The 18,662-nt window shown below is 47.2% G+C and overlaps 1 protein-coding gene across 1 annotated transcript in view; it reads right to left on the bottom strand.

Moving 5' to 3' along the window:
* The window catches only part of DNAH2 (dynein axonemal heavy chain 2), a 97,131-nt gene that overhangs the window by 44,923 nt on the left and 33,546 nt on the right, over positions 1–18,662 (bottom strand). Inside the window, exons 16-38 of the mRNA XM_063110770.1 lie at positions 18,344–18,491; positions 17,560–17,752; positions 15,955–16,155; positions 15,706–15,862; positions 15,191–15,365; positions 14,566–14,729; positions 13,313–13,474; positions 13,111–13,214; positions 11,082–11,238; positions 10,854–10,936; positions 10,562–10,742; positions 10,021–10,159; positions 7,895–8,112; positions 7,519–7,620; positions 7,057–7,182; positions 6,637–6,747; positions 6,138–6,326; positions 5,601–5,704; positions 5,312–5,501; positions 4,493–4,673; positions 3,618–3,745; positions 3,115–3,267; positions 2,718–2,843 (exon numbers count right to left, since the gene is read on the bottom strand). Of these exons, the coding sequence (XP_062966840.1) occupies positions 2,718–2,843; positions 3,115–3,267; positions 3,618–3,745; positions 4,493–4,673; positions 5,312–5,501; positions 5,601–5,704; positions 6,138–6,326; positions 6,637–6,747; positions 7,057–7,182; positions 7,519–7,620; positions 7,895–8,112; positions 10,021–10,159; positions 10,562–10,742; positions 10,854–10,936; positions 11,082–11,238; positions 13,111–13,214; positions 13,313–13,474; positions 14,566–14,729; positions 15,191–15,365; positions 15,706–15,862; positions 15,955–16,155; positions 17,560–17,752; positions 18,344–18,491 (3,492 nt within the window). The remainder of the gene's footprint in view (positions 1–2,717; positions 2,844–3,114; positions 3,268–3,617; positions 3,746–4,492; positions 4,674–5,311; positions 5,502–5,600; positions 5,705–6,137; positions 6,327–6,636; positions 6,748–7,056; positions 7,183–7,518; positions 7,621–7,894; positions 8,113–10,020; positions 10,160–10,561; positions 10,743–10,853; positions 10,937–11,081; positions 11,239–13,110; positions 13,215–13,312; positions 13,475–14,565; positions 14,730–15,190; positions 15,366–15,705; positions 15,863–15,954; positions 16,156–17,559; positions 17,753–18,343; positions 18,492–18,662) is intronic.

Below are 18,662 nucleotides of genomic sequence, written 5' to 3'. Positions count from 1 at the left end.
AATATTCCTTTTTTTAAAGTAGCATTTCATTAGTATTTCATGGATACAATATCTTAATCTTATCTCTGAGAATACTAATGATAAATTAAAAATTTTTTTTTCTTTATTATCTATTTTCTCCAATTTGCTGTCTCCTATTTGTTTTTGGCTTCTTTCATGTTAGAGACTTTCCTCGGGTGTCTGGTGAGCCTTGGTTTTCTGCTCATATATAAGGGTAGAGGACAGAAAGTTGAACGAAGCTCTGCGTGTGTGGGTAGGGCTTATAGACTGTGAGCAACCCTGTAGGTGATTTATCTGGGACTTTCAATGAGAAATTCCTGTTGTTGAAGTCTTGGTCATTTCTCTTGGACCAGACAGATTTCCCAGAGATAACTCTTCCAGTTTCCTTGATTTCCTATCTGGCTGCTACCATTCTGAGAGCCAAGAGGTGAAAGAAAGCTAAGGGTCTCAGCATTCAACGTATAAACATTCACTTAATCCCCATTCGTAATAGGGCTCACTTGGCCTCCAACCATACATGGCATCCCCCAATCCAGACACCTATTTTTTTACCCTCTAGTCTTCTGCTTGCATAGGGAAGGCATAGTCACCCATGGCCACAGAGAAGGGGAGATCTAGAGATCTAACTGCTTCTAAAATAGTTATCCTTGAATCCTCCTTGTTTTAATTATACCTCCTTTACTCCCCCAGCCTGCTTATCAAGGTACCTGATTCCACAAATGCTCAGCCTTTTGAATATTGCCTATCAATATTTCTCCAATTCCAGCCTTCTCAGGCTTGCTAAGTAAGCCACACCTTATATTCATTTGCTTCCTGTGTCTAAAATTTAGTTGTGGGCCGACCTGTGGCTCACTCGGGAGAGTGCGGTGCTGATAACACCAAGACCACGGGTTCGGATCCCATATAGGGATGGCCGGTTTGCTCACTGGGTGAGCATGGTGCTGACAACACTAAGTCAAGGGTTAAGATCCCCTTACTGGTCATCTTTTAAATAAATAAATAAATAAAAATTTTAAAAAATAAAATTTAGTTGTTATCTCCTCTCTCATTCTCCCTATCCCTACGGGTATGTATGCCTTATAAATAAATTTCCTTAGTGTAGCTGTAGTGGATTTGAATCCACCTTCTGTACCCAGAAGCTCTCTCTATTGAGGTTTTTCATTTTCCGATTACAATATTTTTCATTTCTAGAAATTCTATTGGTTCTTTTTCAAATCTACTCCATTTAGAAGTCTCTTGTTCTTGACTCATAGTTTCAAGCTTCTATTTTTTAAAACATATTAAACATAGTTATTTTGAAATTCTGAATAATCATAGTTATTTTTGAAATTCAAGTTTTTGTTGATCCAATTCTGCTGTCTATTATTCCTCTGGCTTCCATTCATGGTATCTTGTTTCCTTGTGTGTTTTGTGATTTTTGACCATGAGTTGCTCATTTTCTTTGACTCTTATCTGTGGGAATTCTTTGAGGTATAAGCTGAAGTTTCATTCCTCCAGAAATAATTTGCTTTTGCTTTTGCCAGTCACCAGGGGACACTAACCACCCAGAACTACTTAAAATTAAAATCTAAGCTTGAGATGTTTTTTGGATTACACAGTAGAATAAATCGTGACCTGAAACCACGTGAGGGCTAGCCTGTGGTTAGGAAATCTCAAAGGAGATTTTACCCTTTCCTTCCAACATCTGACATCAAGACAAACCAGTGTCTTATCTGCATGTACCTTTTTTTTTTTTGTTTTTGTGACCAGTAAGGGGATCGTAACCCTTGGCTTGGTGTCGCCCGCACCACGCTCAGCCAGTGAGCGCACCACGCTCAGCCAGTGAGCGCACCAGCCATCCCTATATAGGATCCGGACCTGTGGCAGCAGTGCCGCTGTGCTCCCAGCGCTGCACTCTACCGAGTGAGCCACGGGGTCGGCCCATGAATGTACCTTTTAAATGGCAGGTTCCTCATTTTCTCATTTATTAAGGGTGCTGTCCCTTGTGGACTGAGGTGTATGCAGCACTGGGCTTTCTGTTATGCTTCCAAATGGTCTGCTTTCTCTCCTATCCGCAGTGCCTTAAGTTGGACAGACATTTTCAGGGAGAATGTCATCCCGGCACTCAGTCCCCTCTCGGGGTTCCTACTTTTACTCTGCACACCCTCCAACCCCACTCTCTGCCAACCCCCAGAATTCTTGCTTTCTTGCCAGCTTAGCAATGAATTCGAAAAGATGTATTTTTATATTTTTACCCAGCATTTTAGTGGTTTCAACTGCAAGAATCATTTGGGGTATCTAGATCACCGTACTGCCAGAGAAGAAAGTTCTTACGCTTTCTAAAATCCTCTTTTACCTCCTTCCATTCCTCTGCTCTCACATATCAAAGATTTCCTAGCCGTCTCTCCTCAAAACTCCCTTAATGAGGAGAGAAGTAGAGGCCGTCAAGGGCTAACAGACACAGAGAAAGTGATTAGAGGTTTCAATGAAGCCAAAGGGCTGCTGTGTGGAAGCACTTGAGTGGGTGAGTCAGAGGGGCAGGGAGCTGTGGTCAAAGAGTAGAATGTGGGAATAGATCTGCATTGTTTCATAGATAAGGAATCCCAAAGGGAAGTCGACTGCTTTGCTCAAAGTCACAGCTAGTGGATGGTAGAACAAGGCCTGGAAGCCAAGCTTCCTGTTCCCGGATGCACGTTCATTCACATATGAAGTCAGGGAGAGTATTAAGGAACAAATACCTTGCCATAGTCAATGACGGGCAGCTCAATGCTGGGAAACAGATCTTGCACGATGGCATTGAACAGTGGCACATCAACTGAAGTTAGCTTGGCAATATTCATATCTCTCATTGAGAGCAGCAGAACCTGGATGGGAAAAGATGGAGACCCAAGCTTGAGGAGCCAGGGCCTAGGTACTCATGAGGCCCTTCTCCAAAGGGCTTAGGGGCAGGAGCCAAGAACAGCAGATACACCAAAGTTAGTTTTTAGCAACGCACCAGAGAGAACTCAGGCAACACAGGGGACAAGGCATGAGGGTGGGAATCCCAATCTGGGTAAAGAAGGGAAAACTTCAGTGAAGGCACATCGGACCAGTGACAATGGAGGTTCAGGTCCAAAGGCTATGTCTTTAGTCTACCTCTTCATCAGTCAGATCTGGCTGTAGGCGGCGCTTCTTGCCAGCATAGCGCAGAAGGGAGGTAAGCGCACGTAGGCCAAAGTCATAATGATCCTGTCTGGAGAGCTGCTGCATAGCCAGTGAGTAAAGTGTGTACACCTTCTTGGCCAGAATCTGGAGAACCAAAACAGAGGAGGAAATAACTCATCTCCCCAGAAATCCCTCCGCTTCACCTAGGGACAGTTACAGATACAAGAAGCTAGGTCCTGGGACTTGAAGCCGCTAGGAGGTGCTCTGTGGACAATCCTAATGAGAAGGTCATGGGAATCGTGCCATCACCAGTTAGTGACATCATAGAACGGAAACCTCCCTCCTTTGAATTCTTCTGCCTCCACATCCTACTGACCATAGTCTAAGATCTTTATAGGATAAGCTGATTGTGAGACCTTCAGGGGGTTCCTCTGTCCAGGAAATATTTATGGAAGGGAAATAAAATAATTGGAGAAAGGGGATTATTGGAATACCTTGCAGTTGCCAAAGCCTTCCCCAAAGAGAATGATTTCTGCAATAAGTGTAGAATCAGGCACCACCATGGCAATTGGACGGAACATGGATTTAAGATTTTCAGGAAGCTCTGTGCGGCCAGCATAGCCTGGAAAATAATGCCATTTATTTAGAATCCATGTATTTCCTCATCTCGACTTGCTTTCCAAAACTCACTCCCCAATCAATTCTGTTTTTGTCAGCCCTAGCTCCACCCTTAACTCTGTCCCCATCTCCAGCTCCAAGATCATCTCAGCCCTGGCTCCTGCCGTTCAACTTTGGTCTTTTTCCTACCTCAGGTCCTTTCTTTACTTTCTGTGTGGACATTTCTAACACAAATCACAGAGCTGTCAATTTCCCATCTCTCCAAGTTCTACATATAGCTCCCATCAGTCTTAATCAGAATCTGCTTCTCTGATCCTTTAAGTACCTAAACCCCTTCCTAGGCCTGTTCTCTCCTAGACCCTTTCCCCACAGCTGTTCCTAGAGAGGAGTAGCGAGAGACCCTAAGCCCTGCACGTTAGGGAGATTCTCCCATTCTGCAAAAGGGATGGCACAGAGACCAGAATTCTGGGAGCTAGCCCAATGGGAGAATATAGCCAAATAAGTACCTTAAAAGACTAGGGCTACATATATACACAGAGGCGGTTAGCAATCCCTGCAGGTAGAACAGTAAGATTGCCTCCCCTCCTCCCAGGAAACTTGATGTTTATCCTTCTCTCACCCTTTGTCGTCTTTAGCCAGATTTCATTTGACTAAATACTTTGGCATGAAAGAGGAAGGAGAGGATGCACAATTCTTTGCCCTGGACACCCAGTTCTCCCCCCAGGAGCCCCATCGACTCCCTGCCACCCACCAGGATTCATGGTAATGAAGATCCCACAGGACCACACCAGATTTATTTCAAAGCCCTCAAAATGGAAACGTGTGAGGCTGGCAGCCAAGGCAGAGAGGATGGACAGGATCTGCTGGGCCACCACCGACAGCACCTCAATGTTGATGCGGTTAAACTCATCAAAGCAGCCCCAGGCTCCAGTCTGTGGGGTGAGAGGCAGAGTCACTGGGAGCAAGAGAGGTGTCCCAAGATACTAGGAAGTGTGATTAACAGGTCCTTCCTTGAAACATTCTGATAGGTGAGGGGCCCTCCAAAGTGGCGGTGGGATGGGCACCCAGTAGCACTGTTGTAGCTTCTTTTCCTTTTTTTAAATTTGTTTTTAATTTGGGGGAGTGGGGGGCACGGCTGGCCAGTAAGGGGATCCAAACCCTTGACCTTGGTGTTAATCAGCACCACGCTCTATCCGAAGGAGCTAACCGGTCAGTCCCTTGTTGTAGCTTCTGGCTAGAGATTTCCATTTGACAGGGACAAGCCAGGGAAATGCTAGAAAAGTGTGGGTTGGAGAGAGACTTGGGCAGGGAACTTGAGTGCATCGAGTGTCTGCTGTGCACCACATGGTTTACATACATTATCTTATTTAATCTTCACATGGTCTTCTGATTTTGCAAATAGGCAATGTGAAGTTCAAGGAGGTAAAGGAACTTCTCCAATTGTAAGAATTACCTGAGGCCATGCAATGTTTTATGTTACACAGCACTGAACCAGATTTGGATTTCAGTTGATTTTCCAGGATGAAAAGATATTTAAGGGGCCTCTGGGACAAGACGGCAGGATACTGACCTGGGCCAAGCCTGAGTACATTCGGCCCATGGACTTATAGTCCAGGCCCTCAGAACAGTTGACCACAATGACATATATGCCAAGGGCCTTGCCCAGGTCCTTCACGGTCTCGGTCTTCCCTGTGCCTGCTGGACCTTTGGGGGAGCCCCCTCGATGTAGGTGTAATGCTGTGGTCAGTGTCATGTAGCACCTGAGAAGTGAGGACAGGACTCAAGTCAGACTCCTGGACGCCTTCTCTCAGCCTCTGTTGCCTCCACCCCAACTACCTCGTTCATCCCACACGACTGACCTGTCTGTCAGGGGGGTGATGACAAGCCGGCCAGAGTTACCTAAGTACTCATAACTGTATTGGAACTGTGTGTTGGTCTGGCGGATCACACAGTCATCAAGGTCCTGGGGAAACAGAGCAGAATAAGGAGAGAGAGGTGGGCTTGCAGGAAGAGCTGGCGCTGAGGAAATGACTGAGAAAAGGGCTCCAAGATGGCAGGGAGGTTGCATTTAGGACAGTACAGGTTCCGTTATAGAGTTAGGAGGGGGGAATGGTTTATGACCCAGATGGCATATGGGTTTCACATTGCATGTCCACCCCAATCTGCTGCAGCAGCTGCCTGGAGTCTTTCTGAGTCCCAATCAAGTGACACCCATAGTGAGCACTGACTGGACCAACTGTTTGCCACTCCTGATTTAGGGGATGAGATAAGACTTAAGTACTGTGATAGAACTAAGGGTTGGGTTAGGACATTATTGTATTTAGAGAACACGAATTTAATTAAAGCATTCGGGTCAGTTTTAGGGTAGGAGTGTGGGGAGTTGGCCCATCTGGCACCTTCTCCCAGTAGAACCGAAGTTGGCTGAGCCAGTCAAAGGAATTGACATCCATGAGGCCACTCTTATAAAGCTTCTCCAACACATCCCGGGCATGAATTTCTATCGTCACCAGAGCCACAATTTTAAGCCGCATGATCTTGGTCAAGTTCCCCCTGATGGCTTCTGAATACTTATTCAGTATTGACACCTATGGAACGAGACGGAAGGGAAGAGAGGAGATGGAGCAACACGACTGAAGCCTAATCATGCTTCATCCCAACCTAATGCTCCTGGCAACCCCAATGCTGATCTCACCCACTGTAACTCCTGACACCCAACATCAGCCCAGAAAAACCTAATTCTGCTCCATTCCAAACTCTCCTCGCTGGACTTCCAGCATAGAGCACCCTTATTCTAACCCTTTTCTACCAGCTCGCCTCTAATTCTGAATCTAACTGATCACCTCCCTCTCTCCAATTCTATATCCAGACCTCTCCCATCCTTGCAGAATTCCCCACCTGCTTCTTCTTCATGACCTTCAGGATTTTCTTGTCTCCCCGCTCCTTAGCTGTCAGCAGGCACTTGGTGACATCAGCTGTCCACTGGATCTGACTGGCAGTGATCACCATCTGAAGATGTGCAGAGAATGCATTCCAAAGCCCTGTCCCTGGCCACCCACACAGCCCAGCTCCCAAGTCCCAGCTTCTTCCAGGAGTAGGTGCAACGTACACCCCTCTCACTATGCCTAGGCTGCTCTGAAGGATGGAATACATGCCTAGGTCAGGAGCTAAGGGTCCAGTACGTAGGATACCAGAGCCACAGTCCAGAAAGGAGGGCAAGAAACCTGCGTTTTGTGAGGCTCAAGACTCTGTCTTCCATCTGCTGTTTCCTTTTAGCTCCATATCTCTTGTTCCCCATTTCTATTGGCCTCAGCTCACCTGGCCAGCCCACTCCTTCACCCATTTGTCCCTCTTGTTGAGGAATTTCTTGAGGGCCATGCGGCAGTTCCGGAGAAGGTCCCGCAGGGTCACCCTCATGGTCCGCTCCACATCACCAAGCCAGGACTGGCGGGGAGGTGAAAGAACAGGATGGCTCAGCCTCAGGTCAGAGACAGGGTTCTCCAAGGGGAAGGTGCTTAGGAAACAGGACTCCAGAGAACAGCAGGAACTGGGCAAGAGCTGGCTTGGGTCCCTGAGGGGAAAGGAGGCTAGCAGGCAGATTGTTTAATTACCTAAAGGAGATTTAAGCTCAAGGCAGAGTTTATAGTTGTCAGGAATGGCAGGTGGGAGGGGAGAAAACAACTAACATCCTTCGTGGAGATGTCCTCTCCTCACAGAGCCAAGCAAAGTTTCTAATAGGAAGAGGAAGAGCTTGGTTCTCAGACCCTCACCACAACTCACCTCTACAGGCCCTTCCAAAAGTACTGAGTGGAAGAAATCAACATACTCGCCATCACCCGAGAACATTCCCACAGCTTCCCATTTGCTGCTGGGCCCCCCAACCTGTGGGAAAGACAAGCCATTACAGGCCTGGCCTGGTCTGCCCACTCTCAGTACCCACCTGGAAGTATCTGGGCTTTTTGAGGGTAATTTCTGCTTTCCTCTCTCCCCTCATCTCAATATACCAACTCTAAGAAGTTTTGTCCAGTGAGACTCTAGAATCACTAATTAATATCACCCTCCTGTTGGGAGGACACGGTCCCCTCCAAAGCCTGGGGTACCCTGTCATCATCATCCCTTCCCTGCCCTCCATCCCACCACGGCCACCTCTATTGACCTTCTGGATTCTCAACAATTTGATGTTATCAAAGCACTTTTTGAGGTGTGGCTGCACAGCCTCTGGGTTGCGGGACTGGCCCAGAATCTCCAGCAGGTCATCATTGGACAAGAAGTAAAAGCGGGGGAATATGTGGCGCTTGGTCTCTAGATACATATCCAGAGACTTCTGAATGTCTTCCAGGACTGTGTTCATTTCTATCAATTTGTCCAGGAGACCTGGGAAGAAGAGCAACGAATAACAATGTAGAGCCTTTTTGTCATTGCGTGAGTAGATCTTGAGTCCCCAACTATATATATCTACTTTGGGGCATAGATTGCCATAAGGATTCCTGGAAGCAGACAAGTGTCCTCAATCCCTCTATCATGCTTGTCACATTCTCTTCACTAATTCATTATTTAGTGTTCATTACACACTTATACAGGTTATAGTTTATACATTAATCATACATCATATATGATTTCATTAATATAACTACACTTCCCATCAGTCTTTGGAACAACAATCCCACTCCACCTAAGAACCTGGGGCTCTGCTGGTCATCCAAAGAGTTTCTGAAAATCAGAGATTATCCTGCATTTATATAATACAACGAGTTAAATCACTGGATTTAAATATATATCACATGACCACAATGAAAAAGGTCTGCAGTGACTGTGGTTGCCAGTGTCCCTCATGACATAGCGAATTCAAACACTAGGCCGGAAGGCAGAAGACCACCATTCAAATGGCAGTTCTTCCACTTACTAGCATGTCATTTAACCCCATAAGCTTTGACTTCTTTGTCTGTAAAACGGCAATAAGATCCATCTCAAAGAACAACCTGAGATATTAAATAAAATGCATTCACATTTGCACATTCTCAATAATCTTAGTTTCCGCCCTGCCTACCTCCCCATATCTTAGGTCTTGATTGGTTTTTTTCCCCTTCTCTTCCCAGTGTCTAGCTTTCTGAAGAACGTATGGCTGCTTGTGAGTGTGAACTCTGAGGGGACCCTCATGACTTCAAGTACAGAGTCTACAGGCTGTTGAGTGACCACCTGAGTGACCCCTGGAGATCATAGAGAGACTCAGTAGCCATGAATGAGATGGATTAGTTCTGTGCATTCAACAAATGGATCACTGTTTTTACGTCTTTGTTTATAAATTGTTCCATAATGTAATTTTATCAATTATTTCAAATGTTATCAGTTGTTGTTACTCAACTTACATTTTATCAGAATAATTAAAATTTTTTGATACATATACTCAAGGCTCTTGGGAAAATGAAGAATTGCTAGATTAGCACTAGGCAAAATAAAGAAGTCCTCTGTACCCCCTGCCAGAACTCCTCTCCTCAGGACACCCTTTCTAGGTATTCACCACCAAACCTGACTCCCTGATTCTTTACCCCAGTCTACCGCCATCAACCAGACATCACTATGTGTACATCTCTCCACCCATCCTTTTCTTCCCCACCCCTGCCCCATTTCCACGCCTACCAAAGTATCTACAATAAAGACTAGTTAATCTGATAAAAAGTCAATGTAATAATAACAACAGCTAATAGTAGCCATGGACCTACTGTGTGCCATTGAATGTGATAAGCACTTTCTGTGTGTTATCTCATTTACTTAACATTATCTCACTGAATGTACTCCTTGAATGAGTCAGCTAGAGAAGAGCGATTCCTCAGTCAGGACTTGCTGAGACAGTACTATTAGTTGAGCACTAACTTTATGCCAGACACTGTACTGTGAGTGTCACATAGTCCTTTACAATCCTTATGAAAATCCTGTGAAATAGCTATCATGAACCCCCTACTGCAGAAGAGGAAACCATAGTATGGAGGAAGCTAGATGCCCAAGAGCATACCATCAGTAAGGCATGAGGCAGATGTTGAACTCAAGTCTGTCTGATTCCATATCCCATGCTCTTAACCAATATGTTGTACTCCATGCAAATATTTGTTGAATTTTATTTACTGAATGATTATTTAATGCTTAGAAGAAGAAATGGTGATTGGAAGTGTCACAACAGCCAGGTACAACAGTGATCTTTTAATAAATGAAGTATGTGGCCCTGACTTCACGTATATGTGGCACCAACTGAGGCTGTGTGGGGACAAGAGGCCATGGAGCTCTGACCTGGGTGATGGGTACTCCGGAGAGCATTATTGTCTTTGCTCATCTTGTCCATGATGGTCTTCCAGTTGCTGTTGATCTGGTCAAATAAGGCTGATTCACTGGGCAGCTGCTTGCGGATGTCCTCACCTAGGAAGATATTCTGAGGCACCCAGAACTGGGTGAGAAGTGGCTTCTCATACACTCTCCGCCCTCCACTCCCTGCTCCCAGACCAGGGATGACAGTTGAGTAGAAGACACAGAGCACTAGAAGTCAAAGGATAAGATGCCCTAGTTCTAGAAGGAAAGTTAGGGTTGGGAGGCCAGGTAAATGGGTCCGAGAAGAAAACTGGAATGAGAATCTGGTTAGAAGAACAAAGGCTTGTCAGGGAGGGATTCCTCAGTCTTAATGAGCGGTGATAACTAAGAATCAGATGGCTGGGTCTCAGACCAAGCGTGACCTTCAAGGTGGGAAATGAGGTGGATAACAGAACAAGTATCTAAGCCCTGTGCAAAGGAAGGAGTAGAAGAGGAAGCAGGAAGAGCTCGGGCCCTGGCTCCTGACCTCTAGGTACATCCACTGACGCTGCACTGTGAGTATCATCTCAATAACCTCCAAGATGAGGGACAGGCAGCGTTCCCAGTGGTCCACATCCTTCTCAAAGGCCTTGACAAAACGAGATGCCTTCATGGTAGACAGAGCTATCTGGTTATCTTCCAGCGCCTGGAATACTTCCTCTGTACCTCTGGGGCACAAGGGGTCAAAATCACAGCCAGCCCATCCCCACCTGCCAAACGTTGGTCCCCACTCCACAGTCCAGACCTCCCCTCTCCTAGAACCCCAAGTCTTTCTGTACCTGAGCCGATGATGGCCTTTATCCTTGTAGGGTACTATGTCTAGCTGAATCACATCCCAGGTCTTGGCAATGTTTTGTAATGCCTGTGGAGAGGAATCGGGGGTGGGGCAACCAGGTATCTAGTCCCCAGTAGCAATAGGAGGAGCTGGGAGGGGCCCTCAGACAATGAACAGTTGGAAGCCTGTGCTCCAGGAGGCTTAGGAAGTGGGGGAGAGGATTGTGTCTTACCAGTTCTATAGCCAGCTCTTTGGTTGCTGAGGCAGAGATCTCCCCAATTTTCTCCACATGCTGATCCATCCCAAGCTCCACAATCTGCTCCAAGGTGAAGCTTTCAGATTCCTGATCAAAATCCCGTTGGATCTCATCCCTGACCTGCTCCCAGTGCCTGTAGCCAGGGACAGGAGGTCTCATCAGGAGGCCAGACACCAGAGCCCACTGGGTTAGCATCACTCCCCAGGCTTTCTCCCATTGGGACATTATGATTCTGTGTATTTATTAATTCCAGATGCAATAAATTTTACTAAGTAGGCTCTAAGGTGCAATATTAGGCACAAAGGGGAATACGAAGATTGAGGCGACACCCTCCAGGGGTTGATTCTCTGGAGAGAGAGTTAAGGCAGGTGTGCACACAAGACACACAATGAATTATTGCAGGTTTACTACCAGAGATCGTGTACTGGGCTAAGTGCTTTACATGAAACATCCCATTTAATTCTCACAACTACTCTATAAATTAGGAATTATTATTATTCCATTTATAGATAAGCAAGTTGAGGCTTAGAGAGGTTATATAACAAGCAAATAAAGTAGTTAGCTTATACTTAACCACATAACATTTAATGGTGAAGCATTGCCAAAAACATTATACTGGGGGCAATGCAAAAGAAGTTAAATTGTTTACTCCTAAATGGATAATGATTAAAACACCATTTATAAAATAGTTTATTCTATACTCAATGGCTTGAAATGCTTCTTCTATCACACAATATACACAGGAACTTCATAAAGTTCATGGAAAAATGGAATGAAAAATAATAAGAATCCTATTATGAACGTTTTGAAGACCCCTCATATTCCAGATGCACTGAGAGAGTCAAACTTGAAAAACGTGAAGTTTTAGCTGGACAGTTAGCTCAGCTGGTTAGAGCATCGTGCTGATAACAACACGGTCTGGGGTTCGATCCCTGTACTGGCCAGCTGCCAAAAAGAAACAGCCAAACAAAACGTGAAGTATTAGAGGAAAGAATAGAGAGAATATATTTGTAACTTTGGGATAGGGAAGATCTTAAGGCACAAAAGCAAAAATCACAAAGGAAGAAAGTTATGCTTTTGGCTACATCAAAATAAAACCTTTTGCATACAAAAGACGTAAGGCTTAGCCACGATAGACAATGTAAAGTAGGAACAGACAGAGGGAGGCCACAGGGAAGGGGCAGAGAACAGGGGTCAGCAAGTCTGGATATTCCCCAACAGTGCAAGAAGCAAAGGCTGGTGGAGGCTTGAAGCGGGCACCGCACGCTCACTGCAGCGCTATTCACGACCGCCGAGGTACGGAACCAGCCTGACTGTCCATCTCCAATGAGAGGATAAAGAAAATGTGGTACAGACATAGTGGAATATCATTCAGCCTTAAAAAAAGGAAACAAGTCCTGTCATTTATGACAACGTAGATGAACCTAGAAGACATTATGTTAAATGAAATCAGCCAGGGACAGACAGACAAATACTAGTGATCTCACTTATACACAGAATCTAAAAAAGTCAAACTCATAGAAGCAGAGAGTAGACTGGTGGTACAAGGGGCGGGGGGAGAAGGGGGTGGGGGAGATGTTAGTCACAAGACACAAAATTTCAGTTAGACAGGAGGAACAAGTTCAAGAGATGTGTTGTCCAACGTGGTGACTACAGTTAATAACGATGTGTTCCAAACTTGAAAATCGCTGAGAGTAGCTTTTAGGTGTTCTCACTACAAAAAAATAAGTATGTGAGGTGACACATCCATTAATTAGCTCAATTTAGCTACTCCACAATGTACACATATTTCAAAACATCATGCCGTACACCATAATATATACAATATTTATTTGTCAATTAAAAAATAAATTTTTGGAAAAAAAGGAAATTAAAAAAAGTCACGTGTGGACAGAGTCTAAGAGAGAGCTGAACCCTGAGGAGGGGAAAACCAGAAGAACCAGGTGAGGGCACAGGCCAGAGGGGGACAGAGTGGTCACCCCCAGGAGCCGAGGAGCAGCCTCACCTCTCCCTAAGGGCAGGGTTTCGCAGGTCTGAGATGAGGGGCATAGTCCTCTTGAACTGCTCTATTTTTGAGCGAGTGGTTTCAATAATTTCCCAGTTTCGGTCCTGAGCAAAAGTGGGAGGCATCAGAAGACATGACAATCCTTCCCCAGACTGTCCCCTCCCCTCATCGGCTGGTCTTCTGCCTCCCCCTGCTGTCACACCTTGTACTCTTTGGCTAGTCTTGTGAGGCGACGGAACAGTCCATGGGCCATGGTCTCCATGGCCTCCGTCTGCAGGGTCAGGAACCGGCCAGTCTTCCACTGATTCCAGTTCTCCTCCCAGTCGCGGGTGATCTCCCAGACTTGCTGGAGTGCATCGAGCTCCTACACGGCCCAGAGCAGAAAGAGGCCATACGTGAAGTGGCACCTGCCCTCTCCCCCAAAACAGATGCTTGGGCCTTTGCGCTGCTCATTCTGTGAAGCCTTCCCCCCCCGGGAATAGAGCTGCCTCCTCAGGTGACACTTTTTACTCCACTCACTTGCCTCAAGAACACGTCAAATAACAAGCACATCCACGTCATGGGTCATTAATGAAATGCAAATCAAAACCTCCATGAGATACCGCTGCATACCCACTAGGGTGGCTAGAACCCTCCCCCGCAGAAAAGGGGAGGGAATATAGGTGTCGGCGAGGACATGGAGGAATAGGAACCCTCGTGAACTGCTAGCGGCAATGTAAAATGGTGCAATGGCTGTGGAAAACAGCTTGGCAGTCCCTCAAAAGGTGAAATAGAGTTTCCATATGACCTATCAATTCCTCTCCCAGAATTACACACACAAGAACCAGGAAAAGGTGCTCAAACAAATACCAGGACACACGTGTGTAGCAGCACTGCTATCTAGGGTTAAAAGGTAGAAACAACCCAAATGTCTAACTGGTGAAAGGAAAAACAAAATAGGATAAGTTCATACGATGGAATATTACTCAGCCATAAAATGAATGATGCACTGACACATGCCACAACATGGATAAACCTTGGAGGCATTGTGCTAAGTGAAAGAAGTCAAACATAAAAGGCCACATATTGTATGGTTCCATTTACATGAAATGTCCAGAACAGGCAACTCCATACACATGGAAAATAGATTAGTAACTGCCAGGGGCTCGGGAGAGAGGGGATGGGGAGTGACTGCTAATGGGTACAGAGTTTCTTTCTGGGATAATGAAAATGTTTGGGAACTAGATAGAGGTGATGGTTGCACAATACTGTGAACACACTAAATGCCACTGAATCGTTCAATTTAAAATGGTTAATTCTGTTATGTGAATTTTACCTCAATTGAAAAGAAAAAAAAAAAGCTCTTCCTGAGCTCACCTCCCTGGCCCCAGCTGCCTTCTCAGGCCCTAAGCACCCATTCTCCTGGGCCCTGCATCCTGTCCCTGGTTACCACGAGGGCCCAGCTCAGCACGCCACCTTCTCCAGATTCTGAAGGTCCTTAGAGGCTGGCTGCTCGATCTTGAAGATGCCCAGGTTGGAGCGGAGAGTGTTTTCTTCTTCCCGCATGGCCATCAGCATGGCCCGCACTTGTGCGATCTGATCTAGGGCGGCCATGTGTCCCACGTTGCTGGTGAAGGGACCTGCAGGAAAGTCAGGAGGAAGCTCAGGTTCCCAATCGAGTCCAGGGTAACTTGAGAGGATGGCCATGGCTCTGTCTCCTTGTGGGCAAAGCTCACTTCTCTCCTCACATGAGAGAGGGTAGGGAAGGAGAGGAAGAGGAACGCACTGAAAGAATGAAGGTTAATCTTAGTAGAAACTACTAAATACAGCTCAGGAATCAGAAACAGCCGGAATACACGAAGTCGGTGGGGAAAACCTGAAATGCTGTGAGCTGGGCAGCTGCCTTCTAACGACAAATCAGAGACAACGGGTGTGCCTGTCCTCGTCACCCCTGGTAGAGGCCCCAAATGTCACAGCTCTCTCCCTTCCCAGCACCTTCCCCCCTCTTCCCATCCTGTTCTCACCTTCCCGGGACCTAGGCTTTGCAGGCCGGGTCTCAAGACAAAGGCTAAAGAAAGGGGAGAGGTGGAGAAAGGAGCACCTTTGAGTTCAAAATCTTCCAGAAGGTTATGGGCTTTCTTCTTGAAATCATCAGCTGAGTGAATAAGGCCCGTCTTGAATTTCTCCTTGTGTCTCTTCAGCATCTGTTCACTGTCCAGCAGAGTTTGTTGGAAGACAACCCATTCCCCACTGAGACTGTCCAGCATCTCCAGTACCTGCGGATGTCAGAGGGGGAAGGACGACCCATGAGCCTGTCCTTCTCACGAGGGCCTTCAAGGACTGTCTTCTGATCCTCCAGACCAGAGTCCGTGGACAAGTTTTACATGTGTGGTGAGGCCCAAACTCATCAAGCAGTGAGTTGCTGGGCCTGAAAGAAATCTATGCGATCACCAGAAATATCACTGGCGTTTGCTTTGGCTCTGACGGGCTTTTGAATCTTCAGTCTTCTCCCCCTCTCACTTCCCTGCTCCACCCCCCAACCCCCAGCACAAGGGTCCCCCATATCTGCTGCTGCTCTGGGCTGACTTGGGTGAACCGCACACCGCTGGAACTCACACTGTCCTGAACCGGCACCTCGTACTTGTCAAGGATAGTGAATTGCTCATGTATGGGAGGGATCTGGGTCTCCAGGTGGGGAAAGTCGTGCTGCAGGGTCTCCATGAGCTGCAAGCTGACCCCCAGTTCCTCCAGTGTCTGAGGAGGGCGGCTGATTCTGCAGACCATCAAGGAGAGAGCCAGTCAGCTCATAGCACAGGGCCCACCCATCCTCCCCCTGCCTGTACCAGCAGCCAGCCAAGCCCATACCTCTCTGCATTCTCCTTCAGGTAGGTGTGCAGCTCCAGGAGCCGCCCGGCTGCCATTTCCTTGAGCAGAGTAGTGAACTTGTTCTGCCACTCGTTGCAGTGCTGCACCAACGAGAACTTGAGGTGCGAACAGTCTAGCAGCACAAACTGGATGTTGTGGACCGTCTCCTCCTTCTGCACATTATTGGCAACCTCCGTGTAGCTGGAAGGGCCCCATATCCCCGTTAGGGTGTTTTTTTCTTTGCAGACAGGCCCCCTGCCCCGATGCCAGCTCAAATTCTCATTTCCTTCCACCCATACCAGTGCAGCAGCAGCACTAGAACATTCTTCTACTCTGAGGTGTCTCCCATTTCAGTCTTTCCCAGGCATACAGCTGTGACTGTGTCTATTGCCCTGTCACTGGCTACAAGGTAGCAGACTCCTTAGTCTGGCATTCAAGGCTTTAGAGTCACACAGATCTGAGTTGAGTTTCCCCGCATGCTGCTTCCTAGCTCTGTGACCTCAGGCATGGTTTTTTAGATACTGTTCTCTACCTCAGTTTCCTCATTTGTCACACAGTGATGACAACAGAACCCACCTCACAAGGTTGTTGAGAGAATCCAGTTGGCTGCCGTCTATAAATCCCTCTGCATACTCCCCTTCCTGTACCTGTGCTCTGGAGCACTCACTACATGGTGGACATGCTCAGGGCACTCCCATCTTGATGCCTTTGTTTTTGCTATTTCCTCCACTGGAATATCCATTTCTGCCTGTTGAAATCCCACCCATCCTATAAATTTAGCCCAACCCCAAAGCCACTTCCTTCATGAAGCCTTCCCTAATGTCGCTCTCCTTCCATTGGACTGCCCTGGCACCTTGTATACCTTAATCATAGTACGTATCACAGTGAAGCTTTATAATAATAAAAAGTACATTAGCACAGTACTTTAGAGTTACGAAGTGCTTTCACGTACATTTAATGATCTCGTAATATTCCAAGGTAGGTAGCATAATATCTGTTTCACAGGAAACTAAGGCCCAGAGAATGTAAGACACCCGCCTAAGGCTGCACAGCCAGCAGGTGGGAGAGGTGGGAAGCCAGCCTTGTGAGACCCCACAGCCACTGCTCTTTCAGAGATACTTTTCTCTTCCCGACTCCACTGTAGCCTTCAGAAGGAAAGGACTCATTCGTTTCTTTTGTTCCTATTCCTTATAGCCCATTGGACAACAGGGTTTATGGAACGAATGAATGAATGACCGGAGGACCATGAAAAGATGGAAGTTCAGATTAGAGTTACAGATTCTTCTTCAGGTGAACTCCGATCTGCCTTCTTAGAATGCGTGCTCACTTCTTTCCTCTTTCAGGTCCCTTGCGTTTCTTCTTTACCAGCAGAGCCCTGCTGCACTCCCCCAAACAGCTGCTTCTCCCCTAAATCTTGCCCAGCTCCTCCCTGATCTCTACCCCTTAAGAAACAGAGGTCCACTGTGCTAGTTCCTGTTCTTTTCCTGCAGCTGAGGACACACCGCCCCTGCCCTCCATCCCCTTTCCCAAACCTCGAGGCCCGGACCTCCTCCTCCAAGCCTGCCCCTCTTGCAGACAGACTTTCACCTCCACCTCCCCACTCACCGGGCAATGTCGGCATCAAAAGAGGAGACAGGGGGGTTGAGGCGCTGGTAGCGACGAATAAAAGAGTCCTTGTTGATCTCCCAGATCTCCCGGTACACATCCCAGGTCTTGAGGTAGTTCTGCAGCAGGCTGGCGTTGTGGGTCATGCCGCTGCTGATCTGCATCTGGATCTTCTTGATGTCCTCATCTCGCTCTTCAAAGGACCCAGAAAAATGCTTCCCACTGACTTCCACCCCAACCCAACATGGAGCCTGGCCTCTGGTCACTGCCCCCGACCTTCCTCTTCAACACCAGCCCCCCAGAGACATACAGCTCAAACTTGAGCATTGAAAACAAAGGAGGGGCTGCCCCGTTAGCTCAGGTGGTTAGAGCACGGTGCTGATGACACCAAGGTCTGGGCTTCAATCCCTTTACTGGCCAGCAAAGAATAAAAAGAAAAGAAAAGGAAGGAGGAGGCAGCAAAAGTGTGACCCTTAGTGTCTCTTCCATAGGACCAGATATCTCACCTGCTAGTATCTAAGCCTTTTATAGCCCAGTCGCTGCCCCAAACTGGTCTTCCCTCATCTCCCATGCCAAATCCCTTGAGCACTGCTCACCTAATCTCAGCTGCCATCCCTCCGCCTGTTCCCTTCCCGGATCTGGCCCCTTGATCTGGGCTTTCCACCAGTCATGGAGATGACCAGGCCAGTGTGTCTGGAAACAGCTGTGGTCTCTCCTCCTAGCTCTGCCCATGCCTCAGTCTCTGCTACCCCCACACCTTGTGCCCTCCCCACTGCCCACTCACCCACGAGGACGTGGATGGGGTCACGATGCATCTTGCGCTTGCTGAGAATTTCAGGGAGGTGGCGGAAAACAGAGATGGTGGAAAAGAGGTGGTTGCCAATGTCATTGACCACACCTGCCAGGGTCTGAAGAGTGGGTGAGAATTCCACCTGTGGGGAACACAGTGGAGAGGGGCAGACAAGCCTCAGGACCGGGAAGGCTGAACACTTCAGCACCAGGCCTGCAGGCCATAGGATAAAGTTAAGGCCAAGGACCGAGTTTAGGAATTGAGGGAAACTGACCAATAAGGTGTGATAGTTTGGGGGCATTGGGGAAAAGTG

This window comes from Cynocephalus volans, chromosome 10, assembly GCF_027409185.1.
Source record: "Cynocephalus volans isolate mCynVol1 chromosome 10, mCynVol1.pri, whole genome shotgun sequence".
Classification (NCBI taxonomy): Eukaryota; Metazoa; Chordata; class Mammalia; order Dermoptera; family Cynocephalidae; genus Cynocephalus; species Cynocephalus volans.
This window is presented reverse-complemented; position numbering and strand designations above follow the sequence as displayed.